This window comes from Lycium barbarum, chromosome 4, assembly GCF_019175385.1.
Source record: "Lycium barbarum isolate Lr01 chromosome 4, ASM1917538v2, whole genome shotgun sequence".
Lineage (NCBI taxonomy): Eukaryota > Viridiplantae > Streptophyta > Magnoliopsida > Solanales > Solanaceae > Lycium > Lycium barbarum.
This window is the reverse complement of record NC_083340.1, coordinates 45,767,959-45,780,667: the sequence shown is the minus strand read 5'-3', so window position 1 is coordinate 45,780,667 and position 12,709 is coordinate 45,767,959. Positions and strand designations below refer to the sequence as shown.

Below are 12,709 nucleotides of genomic sequence, written 5' to 3'. Positions count from 1 at the left end.
CACCGTCAACATGATCGACGGTCCGTCGAAAAGTGCTTTGGTGGTAGAGTTCTTGCAGAGTGAAAAAGAATACTCAGATCGTCATTATGGTCGTCGAACATGTCGATGACCGTCTAAGTGCAACCACGACCCATCGAAGTGCAAGCCGAGCTAGAACAGGACTGGGATTGATTATTCCGAGTTTGACTTGTATAAATACCTGTTTAGGTTTTATTTTTCAGACTTCTAGAGTTTTAGACTGGTAGTAATTACTTTTGAGTTGTTATTGCTTTTGAAGACTTTCTAGACAATTACATTCATTACTTTCAAGTTGTATTCGTAAGTTCAATACAAAATTCAATTATGCAATCTTCAATCTTTTATTGTTTTCTTGTTGCTATGAGTAGCTAAACATCTTTACTAAGATTCTGAACCTAAGGATGGGTGTGTTGTGATTGGGGATCGTAAAAGATATACGCATAATGGATTGTTAGGTTTTATTTGTTCTTCATTTTCATCATATAGTTAGTGGTTGCAAACATTAGCTAACGCATAAACTTTAGTTTATTTGGGAAAATAGCTAAGCTAAGGTTAGGTAAGAACAAATAACGAATAGCGGAAGGATTGTTGTGTAGACCTTCTCCTAAGCCGAAACCCTAAACCTAGCCGAAACCCTAATAGTATCCAACCTTTTCACGGCGATAATGGCCTCTCCGGCCACTGGACAGCCGCCTATTTTGGCTGTCCAAACTAATACAACAGCACCTATGCAACCTATTCACCTTTTATCGAACCAAACTTATGCAACACCCCTTAATCCTACTACTTCTACTACTACGTATAGTCCTTCACTACCCATGAAAAACATCACATATTTGCATGGAGAGCCCATGGTAGTATGGGATGAAGAGGAGATTGAGCAGATGATTATTAAGGAAAAACTATAATATGCTGTCGTTGGGAAATTCTCATATGGATGGCCTGACGTGAATGATTTGAGAACCTTAATTCCAAAGCAGTGTGGTTTGAAAGGAGAGTCTATTATCAGTTTTTTGAGCAATAGGTATGTACTAATACGTGCTTCTTCTTTAGAAGATTACGTGACCTTATTGTCCAAACCTGCATCTTACATTATGTATAAGAACTGGTCCTATCCCATGCGTACATTCAAATGGGATCCATGGTTTGATCCAGAGGAGGAAACGAAGATTGCAATTGCATGGATATCATTCCCATCATTACCTCCAAACTATTTTGTGAAAGAAGCAGTTTTTTCACTAGCATCTGCTGTTGGGAAGCCCCTACAAGTTGATATGGCCACAGCCAATAAAACCAGGCTAAGTTGTGCGAGAGTGAAGGTAGAAGTAGACTTGCTTGGAGAATTCCCAAAGAGAATAAATATATAGATGAAAAAGAAGAGTACTGGGGAGATTGTGGACAAATGGATAAAGATCAATTACGATTATGTTCCTAAGTACTGAAAAAACTGCAAACTTCAAGGGCATAATGAGCAAGATTGCTATGTCATTCATCCAGAATTGTATCCCAAGGATGAAGAACAAAGTTCAGACAAAGAACAGGAGGAAAACAGTAAGGAAGATCAAAGGAAGAATAAGGATCAAAAGAATGCAAAAAACAGCAGGTCTGAGAGTAAGGATTACAAAGGGCCTAATGCTAACATAATGAAAGGGAAGGAATCAGAAGATAAGGTGCAACATGCAGAGGTTAATGATAATGATGGATTCAAGGAGAAGAAAGGAAAACAAAGGAATAACAGGCACTTTCATAGAGGTAAATATGATGAAAATTCTTGGAGACCGAAGGAGAATCAAACTCTGCAAAATAATCAATATGTAGCACTGCAGAATACAGATGAGGATATAAAAGATTTGACTGATATGAAGAAGTCTTCAGATGGAAGGATGGTAGAAGCAAAGGTGTCTGATGCTTCAAATCAGATTGTTACAGTGCAGCAAATTGTAGACACTAATGATAGGGTCAAGGAAAAGCAGATGGAAGAATCAAAGGAAAAGCAGATGGATGAATCAAATCAGGTGGAGAGGATATCAGCAAAGGCATGGATTGAGAAGAACTTTGGTAAACAACTCAATGATAAAAGGGAGATCTTGTCTCAACAGGTGTCTAAGGTGAATTCAAGTACTACAGTTAGACAAGAGAAGGAACATGATTTAGAAGAAACTGGTGACACCTTAATCCACAAAAACTTGGAGGAAGAAGATAAGTCAGGTGAAGTGCTGCAGGAGGATCCTGATCAAGATGAGACTCCTATATCAGATGAGGAAGTGGAGGATAATGAAGGAAAAGAAGGAAAATAAGTCACAAGTCCACCAGAGAGTATTAAGTCTGCCAACTTTCCTGTGGAACAAGTAGAAAGTGCACATCATGGAAAGCAAGATGAGATACAAGACCAAGATGATCTCAATAGCCAAGATGAGGAAGATTTAATTCAGAACATTGATGATATAGCACATGAGGCAGATTTATCTCCTAGAAGTGTGCAGAGATTGAAACAGGCAACAAATAAACAAAAACATGTCAGAAGCACCAGCATTCCAGCTGTAGGAGTTTCAACAAGAAGGAGAAAAAACAAAATTAATAATTCTCAATGATAGACAAAGCTTTATTTTGGAATATTAGGTCAGTTAACACTCAGAAATCTTTTGAGAGGTTAATTGAACTAAAGAGGAGACAGTATTATTCTATTATAGGCCTAATGGAACCTTTTCAAGATCCTCTTTCTATTGAAGAGTATAGAAGAAAGTTAGGCTTTCAGAATTGCAAGGTGAACTGTTCAGGAAAGATTTGGATTTTCTAGACAGATGAATGGCTTGGTGTAGTTATATCTGAATCAGAACTGTTACACCTCGCATTTTCATATGTTGAGTTTCGCCGAATGCGAATTGTCCTAGCCTTGGGAAGTAGGATAAATTTTTGAGGTCATTGGGATAGACATGTCCATCTTAAGTAGATAAGGGAGTAAAATCATGTTTAGTAAGCCTTGGGAAGGTTTAAGATTCGTCGGATCATCGGAGTTAAGTTTCGGAGAGAGTTTGGCAAAATGTCACATTCTAGCGCACTTTGTGGCGCAACCTGCGAGCAGCAAAGACGCTTTGCGGCCACGCAGTTGCGCAGCAAAGTGTGCCAGTGAAATTTTGTGATTCTGCAAGGTCTGCGACACAACATAAGCTTAGCAAAGTACGCTTTGCGTCTAGCAAAGCTTTCCGCATGTTGTGTCGGTCCAGAATTTTCTGGACCACTTTAAATAGACCAAACTCGACCAAAAATCATATTTTTCACCATTTCAGACATAGAAACCTCTAGAATATTCTCTCTAACATTCATCCACAAGAAAATCAAAGGAAAGTAAAGATCAACCACTTCAAATCCATGAAAACAAGTGTGTGAAACTTAGTAAAAGTTCATCTATCTCAAGAAAACCCAAAGGAAGTGAAGTAGGGTTTTGGTGCTAGAAGAGTATTTTCATTCAAGGCTTGTTCATCCATCATCTAAGGTAAGTTTCATGACCATACCATGTTGCTTAAGGTATTGGAAGGCTAAGACACTTGAATTGTAGAAAGACATAGAAAATGGGTCATAAATAAGTGAATAGTGTCATTGTTGAATAGTGGTTGGGATGAATGATGAATGTTGGTATGTTGTGATCGTGAATACGTTATAAATGACATTTAGACCATGGAATATGTATTATATATGAGAAAACGTGATAATGATCTATAACCATAATTGTGGAGAAATTGAAGAGAAATGGTGAATTGTGATAAATGTAGATAAATGATGATTATTGGTTGCAATATTGTGAATGTTGATATGAACGTTTGGGAGCTGATATAGAACATGGGAAAAGTAGTATAAACAAAATAAATGCTACCCAATTTTCTCTAGCGTTAGTAAGCATGTTCTTATAATTCTTAGCTAATGGCGATACGAATTCTCTCGAAGGTAGAACGTGTGCATTGAAGGAGAACAAGCAAGCGCTAGATTAGTTAAATGACAAAGGTATGTAAGGCTAATCCCTTCCTTCAAAGGCATGAATCTTTCAAGTTTTCCATGATTCTCCAATATGATGGAGCTTATGAGTCCGAATATGTACCAAACTACACACGAGCATGATAACGATGATGATGAGTTAAACTATAGAGATTCTAGAGTTCATGATATGATGATCCTATAACGATAATGATGTCATTATTATTAACACTCACCTTATACACTATTTCCTTCAAGGTGAGGCAGAATACTCATAAATGTTCATAATATAATCGGGGGTTCACGACCTTACGTCACCCCGACATAGCCATGATTGCCTTCATATCCTAATGTATGCTTCTAATGCTAAATGTGAAATGATGCTAAGTCATGATATGTCTACAAGAGGATTAATAATGCTAGTTTATAAATGCTTATGTTATGTATAAAAATGCCGAGCGATGATAAGGTTATGATATGTTCATGAGATGTGTAATAATGATGGGTTATGATTGGCTATATGACGATATGATTCCACCGCGCCAATATGGCCGGGCATGTCACCGCTAAGGCGGGCTGCATATGATTCCACCGTGCCTGGATGGCCAGGCATGTCACCGCTAAGGCGGGCAGCTATGTTTACACCGAGCCTAGAGGGCCGGGCATGATCACCACTAGTGGGCGGCATATGATGGTTACCCGAACGCGGGTTAACGATGAGGATTATGATTAGATGATATATGTGATGTGATGACATATGTACCATGATATGTAATATATGATATATGTACGAAATGTATTTGCCTATGACACTCATGCAGGTTATGTGTTTCTCTTATGGATTATGATCCTTGTACCATATTTATTTCATTCATGTCTTACATACTCAGTACAATGTTCGTACTGACGTCCGTTTTCTTTGGATGCTGTGTTCGTACCCACAGGTAGACAGGGTGGCGAGCTTGATCCAGACTCGTAGGAGCTGTTAGCTGATTGAAAGCACTCCTTTGTTCCGGAGGTGCTTGATTATTCTTTTGTGTACATTTGTATATGTCGGGCACGACGGGGTCTTGTCCCGTCTCTATGTCTAGCACTCCAGTAGAGTCTCGTAGATACGCAGTGTGGGTTGTATGGCCTCACGAGGTTGCTACTATGTATATATATATATATATATATATATATATATATATATATATATATATTATTTTGATAACCTAAAGGCTTATGTCTATAAAAGTATTTATGTTTTAAATGAGGGATGAGTTTCTTATAAATTGAGTATGAATTTGATAAAGGAATGTCTAATGAGTATGATATGCGGCAGAACGAGCCGTGCTCGGTGGTTAGCCCCCGGTACCCGTCGCGACCCCTTGCTGGGTCATGACAAAAGTGGTATCAGAGCAGTTCGGTCCTAGGGAGTCTCTACGAGCCGTGTCTAGTAGAGTTTTATTTATGGTGTGTTGCGCGCTACATCAATAAACAAGAGGCTACAGGGCATTTAGGAAAATGACCATCTTTCTTCTTATGAGATTGTGCGATAGAGCCATGTATAAGATTTTATCCTCCCTAATAGTGTGTTGTGATTTCAGAATGCCGCCAATGGGAAAAGCTACAGCCGCCTAGAAGGGCAGGACTGCGGGAAAGAAGAGGGTAGAAAGAGAGCCTCCGATGAATGTAGAAGAGGGCGAATTACATAATGAGACCCTGTCAAATACTTCTTCCACCCCGCTTAATGTGGGAGAACAAGGAGGAGCTCCAGCTACAATTCCTCCACCGGTTGCTTCGGGTAAACAAGTGACCTAATGTTGGTTGCCTCCCAGGCACAACGGTAGAATGCAGGCCCAAGTGATCGGTCAGCTAGTACCCGAGCCCGTGACTTTATGACTTTAAATCCTCCGGAGTTTTTCGGGTCGAAGCCGGATGAAGACCCGCAAGGTTTCATAGATGAGATGTTGAGGACATTGAAAATTATTCATGCCTCTGAGACTGAATCCATGGAGTTGGCATCGTATAGACTCTGAGATGTGGCGGTATTGTGGTATAATAATTGGATAGCATCGAGACAAGATAATGCGCCTCCACCTATATGGCAAGAATTTGTACATGCTTTTATCCGTCACTATTTGCCACCCGAGGTCTGCCGAGCTAGAGCGGATAGATTTCCAAATTTGAGACAAGGAAATATGAGTGCCCGGGAGTATAGCATGCAATTTAATTCTTTGGCTAGATATGCTTCGACTATGGTGGCCGACATGGGAGATCAGTTGCATAGATTTGTGAGTGGTTTGGGACCACATTTGTTCAAAGATTGTTTGACGTCTTCATTGCAAGACGGGATGCATATTTCCCGAATACAAGCTCATGCCCAAAATTTAGAGGGGCGACAACAACCACAAAGGGGTGATCGCGACATTGATAGAAGGAAAAACAAGCGGGCCAGATCTATGGGGACAGGTAGCGACTATAGAGGGGGATCGAGGCAGACTTATTCCCGACATTCAGGCCAGTCAGTGACTAGTGCGCCTCCATGATTCGCGGATAGGAGATTTGATCGCTCTTTTCTTTCAGGACAGGGTCAGAGTTCGAGAGCTTTGGGTTCTCAGTTTGGGGGCGATTATAGTCAGGGAAGACCACCAGTTCCACGATGTAGCCGGTGGAGGAAATTACACTCAGGGCCATGCCGCCAGGACACAGATGCTTGTTATGTTTGTGGACAGACTGGGCATTTGATGCGAGATTGTCCCTCGTGGTATGGTAGAGGTGGGGTTCAGCCCACAGGTTCAGCAGCTGGTTCTTCCTCAGTGCGCCCGGTAGGGCAGACTCCCTAGATGTCAACAGGCCGAGGTAGAGGCAGAGGGGTAGCATCTACTTCAGGTACCACTCAGCCCCGTATATATGCTTTAGCCGGACGGCAGGATCTTGAGTCCTCCCCGGATGTGATTACAGGTACATTGTCTATATTCTCCCGTGATGTATATGCATTAATAGATCCGGGTTCTACTTTCTCTTATACTACTCCATATGTTGCTGGTTATATTGGGGTGAAACCTGAGCCAATCAAACCTTTTGAGGTATCTACTCCGGTTGGTGATCCCGTGATAGCTAGACAAGTGTATAAAAATTGTGTAATTGTGATATGTGATCGCCAGACCAAAGCTAATTTAATTGAGCTGGAAATGTTAGATTTCGATGTAATTATAGGTATGGATTGGTTGGTATCATGTTAGGCTAATGTCGATTGCCGAATGAAAGTGGTTCGATTCCAATTCCCGGGAGAGCCCGTGCTTGAATGGAAGGGTGTTGCACCTCGGAAAATTCCCCGTTGGTACGCAAGTAAACGAACTAGTGATGAGTGCGAGGAGTGCGAGTGTATAATGTTTCATGAGCAATGTGCGTATATGGACGAGAATGATTAGAATGAAAAGTCGAGAAATGTGAAAAGTGGAAAGTTGGCAAAACTGCCCAGTGGTCGTAAAGTGCAAAATACGGACCGTAAACTGGTATATGGTCCGTAAACTGGAAGGTCGTTAACTACCATGCAAGACTTCGACTTTCTGCCCAGTGGAGAAATGGTAAAATAGGACCAGGAGGACGGACCGTAAAGTGATTTACGGCCCGTAAACCATGGTCGTAAATCACCATGCATGCAGCCAAAGTTTCTGGTTCTGCTTAAGGTTAAAGACGACCACGAGGGACGGTCCGTAAACTGGAATACGGACCGTAAACCTCCATGGACGACCACTGTTCACCTCAGCACAGAATTTCAATTCATTAAATATATCGACCAAGACTTATTTTATTTCATTTCTACACTACACCACTTCTCTCTAGAATCATCTCTCTACATTTATTTCATAAGTTTTCTAGGACTATAAGCCACCAACAACATAAACAAGTGAATCAAGTGTAAGCAAGCCATTAAATACCATTCAAGTCAAGAAATGCAAATGGTGAAAAACTAGGGTTTTGCTCAAAGTGGAGTATTATTAACCAAAGCTTGTTCCTACAACTTCTAAGGTAAGATTCATGATTTTTACATGATGTTTAAGGTATTAAAGAGTTGAAATACATGGATTGTAGAAAATATGGTCCAGTAGGTCATGAATGATGAATAATGGCATTTTGAGGAATAGTTTGAAGTGAATCATGAGTGTTGTTGTGTTGTGATATGAATGCATTATAAATGGTATTAAGATCATGAACTAGACACTTTAGACGAATGGACGAAGTTGGATGTTATGACGATGAATATGGATGAATTAGAGGCAAATTAAGGAGTCTAAATAATGTATTAAGGAGTCTAAATAATGTGGATAACGTGAATGACTAATGGCCATTGTTATGATATTAATGAAGGTATAGACGCTGGCATTGGAAGGAAGTGTGCAAGTGTAGAATAGTCCGACGAAAAGGTATGTAAGGCTAACCCTTCTTTCATAAGGCATGGTTCCTTGGCCTAGCATATGAAGTGTTTTAAGGTGTTTCAAAAGCCTAAAATGAAGTTCTTCGAGTGTAGTTTCCATCGCAAACCGCTCATCGATAGGACATCGGAGTACAGAATTATGGACATTACAAATTCGGCTGACAAAGCAGAAATGCGTGCTACAGTAACAACTACTGTAACCGACCTGCTATAGTACTGCTACAGTGACCCGACCCGAATTTGGACCTTATAAAAGCGGAAAAACCCCATTTTTTTCATCAAAAATAAAATAAAATTGAGAGCAGCAAAACAAAAGGGCAATTATGTCATAAAAAGGTTGAGGGTTTGAAGTGATTTTGCTTAATCAAGGCTCGGATAGTGCGTAGTTGTGATCATGGTATCATTTTGCGTTTGATTTGGCTTGGATTCGAGGTGGAATCTTGAAGATATTATCGTTTGGACAAGAAAAAGGTATGAATCTTTCTCTTTTGGTATTATTTAAGGCTTATTTACGAAGATAAAGTCGTCAAATAATTGTATAGTAAGTTGGTTAGTTATGGAAGTTGAAAAATAGCGTGTGGGTTTTTTTATGGCATATTTCGGTGTTGAAATTGATGTTGTTAATGTTGGTATTGATGTTGTTGCTGTTTGTTGCTGAATTACGATTTTGGACTAGGCATATAAATAGAGGAGATGCTGCCGAATTTTCGGCAGCTTCTAGAAAGATTTGCTTTAAAGTCTTAAGATAAGCACTTGATAACGAGCCTAACAATAGTATGAATTTCCTTGATTGTAGATTTGCGAGTTCGAGAAATATAAGTTGGGAGAATAGATAAGCATCAAGGCATGTAAAGCTATCCCTTCTTCCTTCTTTGGCATGAATTACATAAAGTGAACAAGCGACAAAAACATGTCACTCCAATGAACTCTAGTTCTCAGTAGTACTTGACATGATAGTTTTTCTTTGGTCCCCAAGTGTTAGTTCATCCTATCTGTTCTCTCAAATCCCAAATGATGATTCATTTTGTGCATGATTGCCCCTAATACTAAGTGTTCTCACCTCGATAATAACTCTTTCAAAAGACATCCTGAGATAACATGATTGTGCATTCACAAAAGATTCGTCATACAGGATTATGAGTTACTAATGAAAGGCTTGGCATTCGTATACATTTTCATTGCATCATTTCACCGAATCCCTTACTTAAGGGCCGGGTACAGTATATATATTTACATTTCACCGAGTCCCTTACTAAAGGGCTGGGTACGGTATATATTTACATTTCACCGATTTCCTTTCTAAAGGGCCGGGTATGGTATATATTTACATTTCACTGAGTCCCATAATGGGCCGGGTACTATATATATATTTATATATATGTATATCTATATAAATAGATTTCACCGAGTCCCTTACTATAGGGCTAGGTACGGTATATATTTACATTTCACCGAGTCCCATATGGGCCGGGTACGGTATATCTACATAGATTTCATCGAGTCCCATAATGGGCCGGGTACGGGATATAGAGTGTATATATATATATATGTATGCATGACTCAAAAAATAGGGTGCAAATGCATTGGTATCCCTGATTTGCTTATTTATCTCCTGCTATCTTTTCACCCCGTCATGATCTTCATTACCGTACTTCATGCTTTACATATTCAGTACATTTTCCATACTGACCCCCTTTCTTCGGTGGCTGCATTTCATGCCCGCAGGTGCAGACACTCAGTTTGGTGATCCGCCAGCCTAAGGCTTCTACCCAGCTGATTGGAGAGCTCCATTTTTCCGGAGATTGAGTTATTTTGGTACAGATCATTTGATATAGACTTATGCATATCCAGGGGTATGGCGGGGCCCTGTCCCGTGATATTTCACTTTTATACTCTTAGTGGTCTGTATACATGTGTGGGTCGTATATATGTTTTGGTCAGCTATATCGACGTAGTTCGTTTTGGATATTCCCGTATATAGTGGCAGCCTTGTCGGCTTGCATATTCTGCTATGTTTTGGTTAGCTGTGACTCCTCAGGAGACAGGTTCATTTTGATATATGACATTATGAGTCTACAACATACTTTTACAAATTTCCATATTGTCCTTAGTTTCGGTCTGAATATATCTAGCACGTTCATATACGAGTGTCCAGCTCGGGCACTAGTCATGGCCCATCGGTTTGGGTCATGGCATAGGCATCCTTTGAGTAATCCCACTAGGATTTTGGTAGTCGTACTTCACTTGTTGGCAATTAAAACACAGAGACAGAAATCCAGTTATGTCCCTCTTTATACTACACCACTAATAATGTTGTTTCAAATCTCGATACATCTGGTAGATTCCAGATGAATAGAATACCTCAAACTATGAGCCTCCTCCAAGATAAATCTAATCAAATCCCCCACATGGGGGACGCATATATGACCTTTGATCCTCAAAACATCCTTATCAGCTAAAATCGCCTCCTTAGCTTTTCCTTGCAACACCATGTCCCGAATCTTATTTTTACACCTTGGAAATTTTATGTCGTCGTGTAGTGAATGAACCAATGTGAGCTTAACGGTAACAGGAAGTTCTTAAGACTATAAGATGGATATTTAGTTGTCTTAGAATGCATACGCTAATATTTTGAAGCCATATGAATTGATGAAATAAGGAATGATAGGACAAGTGGAGTATAAATGGGGTTTAGGAAAGGTTTCGTAAATTATTGCGTTAAGAATTATTTGGTAAGGCCTTGAGGGTGAATTATAGGGATGTTTAGATCATTGATGAAGTACTAAACAAGTGTTAACAAGGTTGTGTAAGGATTGGAGATTAAACGAAACAATGAGGACAACTTCGGAAAAACTCTAAGTTACACGACCACCTTATACGGACCATGGAACTTTATACGGACCGTATAAGGGTCCGTATAACACCCAACAGAAGTGGTATTTTGCCAGATGGTGAACCACTATCACTTATACGGACCGTGGAATTTTATACGGACCATATAAGGGTCTGTATAACCCAACAGCAACAATGTTTTCCATGGTGGTGAACCACAAACACTTATATGGACCGTATAATGTTATATGGACCGTATAAGTGGTCCGTATAAGTCCCGATGGACTGATTAAGTTGCAACTATAAATACATGTTCCCACTTTATTTTCTCATTCTTTCCACTTCTCCACTTCTCTCCAAGCTTCTAGAGGGTTCCACACACTTCATATACAAGAATACAAAGGAAAGCAAAGATCAATATCAAGAATTCAAGTGAATCAAGTGCAAGAAGCTCACTAGGGTTCCTCCAAGTCAAGAATTCTCTTGGGAGTGAAGCTAGGGTTTTGGCTCAAGTGAAGTATTTCCGCTCAAGGCTCATTCCCACACTATCTAAGGTAAGTTTCATGATCATTCCATACTGTTTAAGGTATTGAGAGGTTGGAAGACTTAGATTATGAAAGGAAATAGAAAATGGGTTACGAAGATGAAAATAATGAGATTTTGAGTAGTAGCTTGAGATGAGTCATGATCTTGGATATGTTGTGCTTATAAAAATGTTATGAATGATGTTGAGAGCATGAGAGAAATGTTAGATGAGAATGAACGTAATGTTGTGCTATGATCATGATTATGGATGACTTTAAGAGGAAATTGTGGGGATTGGATAACGAGGAATTTGATAAAAGTTATTGATGATGATATTATGAATGTTGTTATTAACGTTTGGGAGTTGATGTATGATACGGAGGAAGTAGTATAAATAAAGGCGACGCTGCCCAAATTTTTCTAGCTTAGTTCAAACATGCTTATGTTATCGATTATCTAATATGAGTATGAACTCCCTTGAAGGTAAAGACGTGAGCAACGAAGAAGAACGATCAAACGATAGAGTAGCTACACGAAAGAGATATGTAAGGCTAGTCCTTTCTTTTTATGGCATGATTCTTATGACATGATATTCTCGATCTCTTCATGACGTTCCTACGTCCAAAAACTATGAGTCAATCTTGGTAAAGAGCTTCATATGAGACAAGATAAGAGATATGTTACGAGCATGATAATGATGAGTCCAAGTCTAAAGAGTCTAAGGCCCATGATATTATGTTTCTACAAAGCTAATGATTCTTATTATGATCCATTGATATTGTTCATTGTATACACTCACCTTATATGCTAATTCCTTCAAGGTGAGGTAGAATGTTCATGAATGCTCCATAACGGAATCGGGGGTTCACGACCTTATGTCACCCCGACATAGTCATAGTTGCCTTCAAGTTCTAATGTATGCTTTGATGATAAATTTATAAT

The 12,709-nt window shown here is 39.5% G+C and overlaps 1 protein-coding gene across 1 annotated transcript; it reads left to right on the top strand.

The window, feature by feature from the left end:
• The first annotated feature begins 1,136 nt into the window (after positions 1-1,136).
• Positions 1,137-2,315, top strand: LOC132637458 (uncharacterized). Its single transcript, XM_060354539.1, has 2 exons — positions 1,137-1,323; positions 1,480-2,315. Exons 1-2 carry the CDS (start codon positions 1,137-1,139, stop codon positions 2,313-2,315), a joined length of 1,023 nt encoding a protein of 340 aa, XP_060210522.1.
• Positions 2,316-12,709: the final 10,394 nt, after the last annotated feature.

Coding starts and splice junctions, on each gene's coding strand:
- LOC132637458 (XM_060354539.1), top strand. CDS start 1,137: ATGCGTACATTCAAATGGGATCCATGGTTTGATCCAGAGGAGGAAACG. Junction 1,324..1,479: donor CAATAAAACCAGGCTAAGTT/GTGCGAGAGTGA, acceptor GCAAACTTCAAG/GGCATAATGAGCAAGATTGC.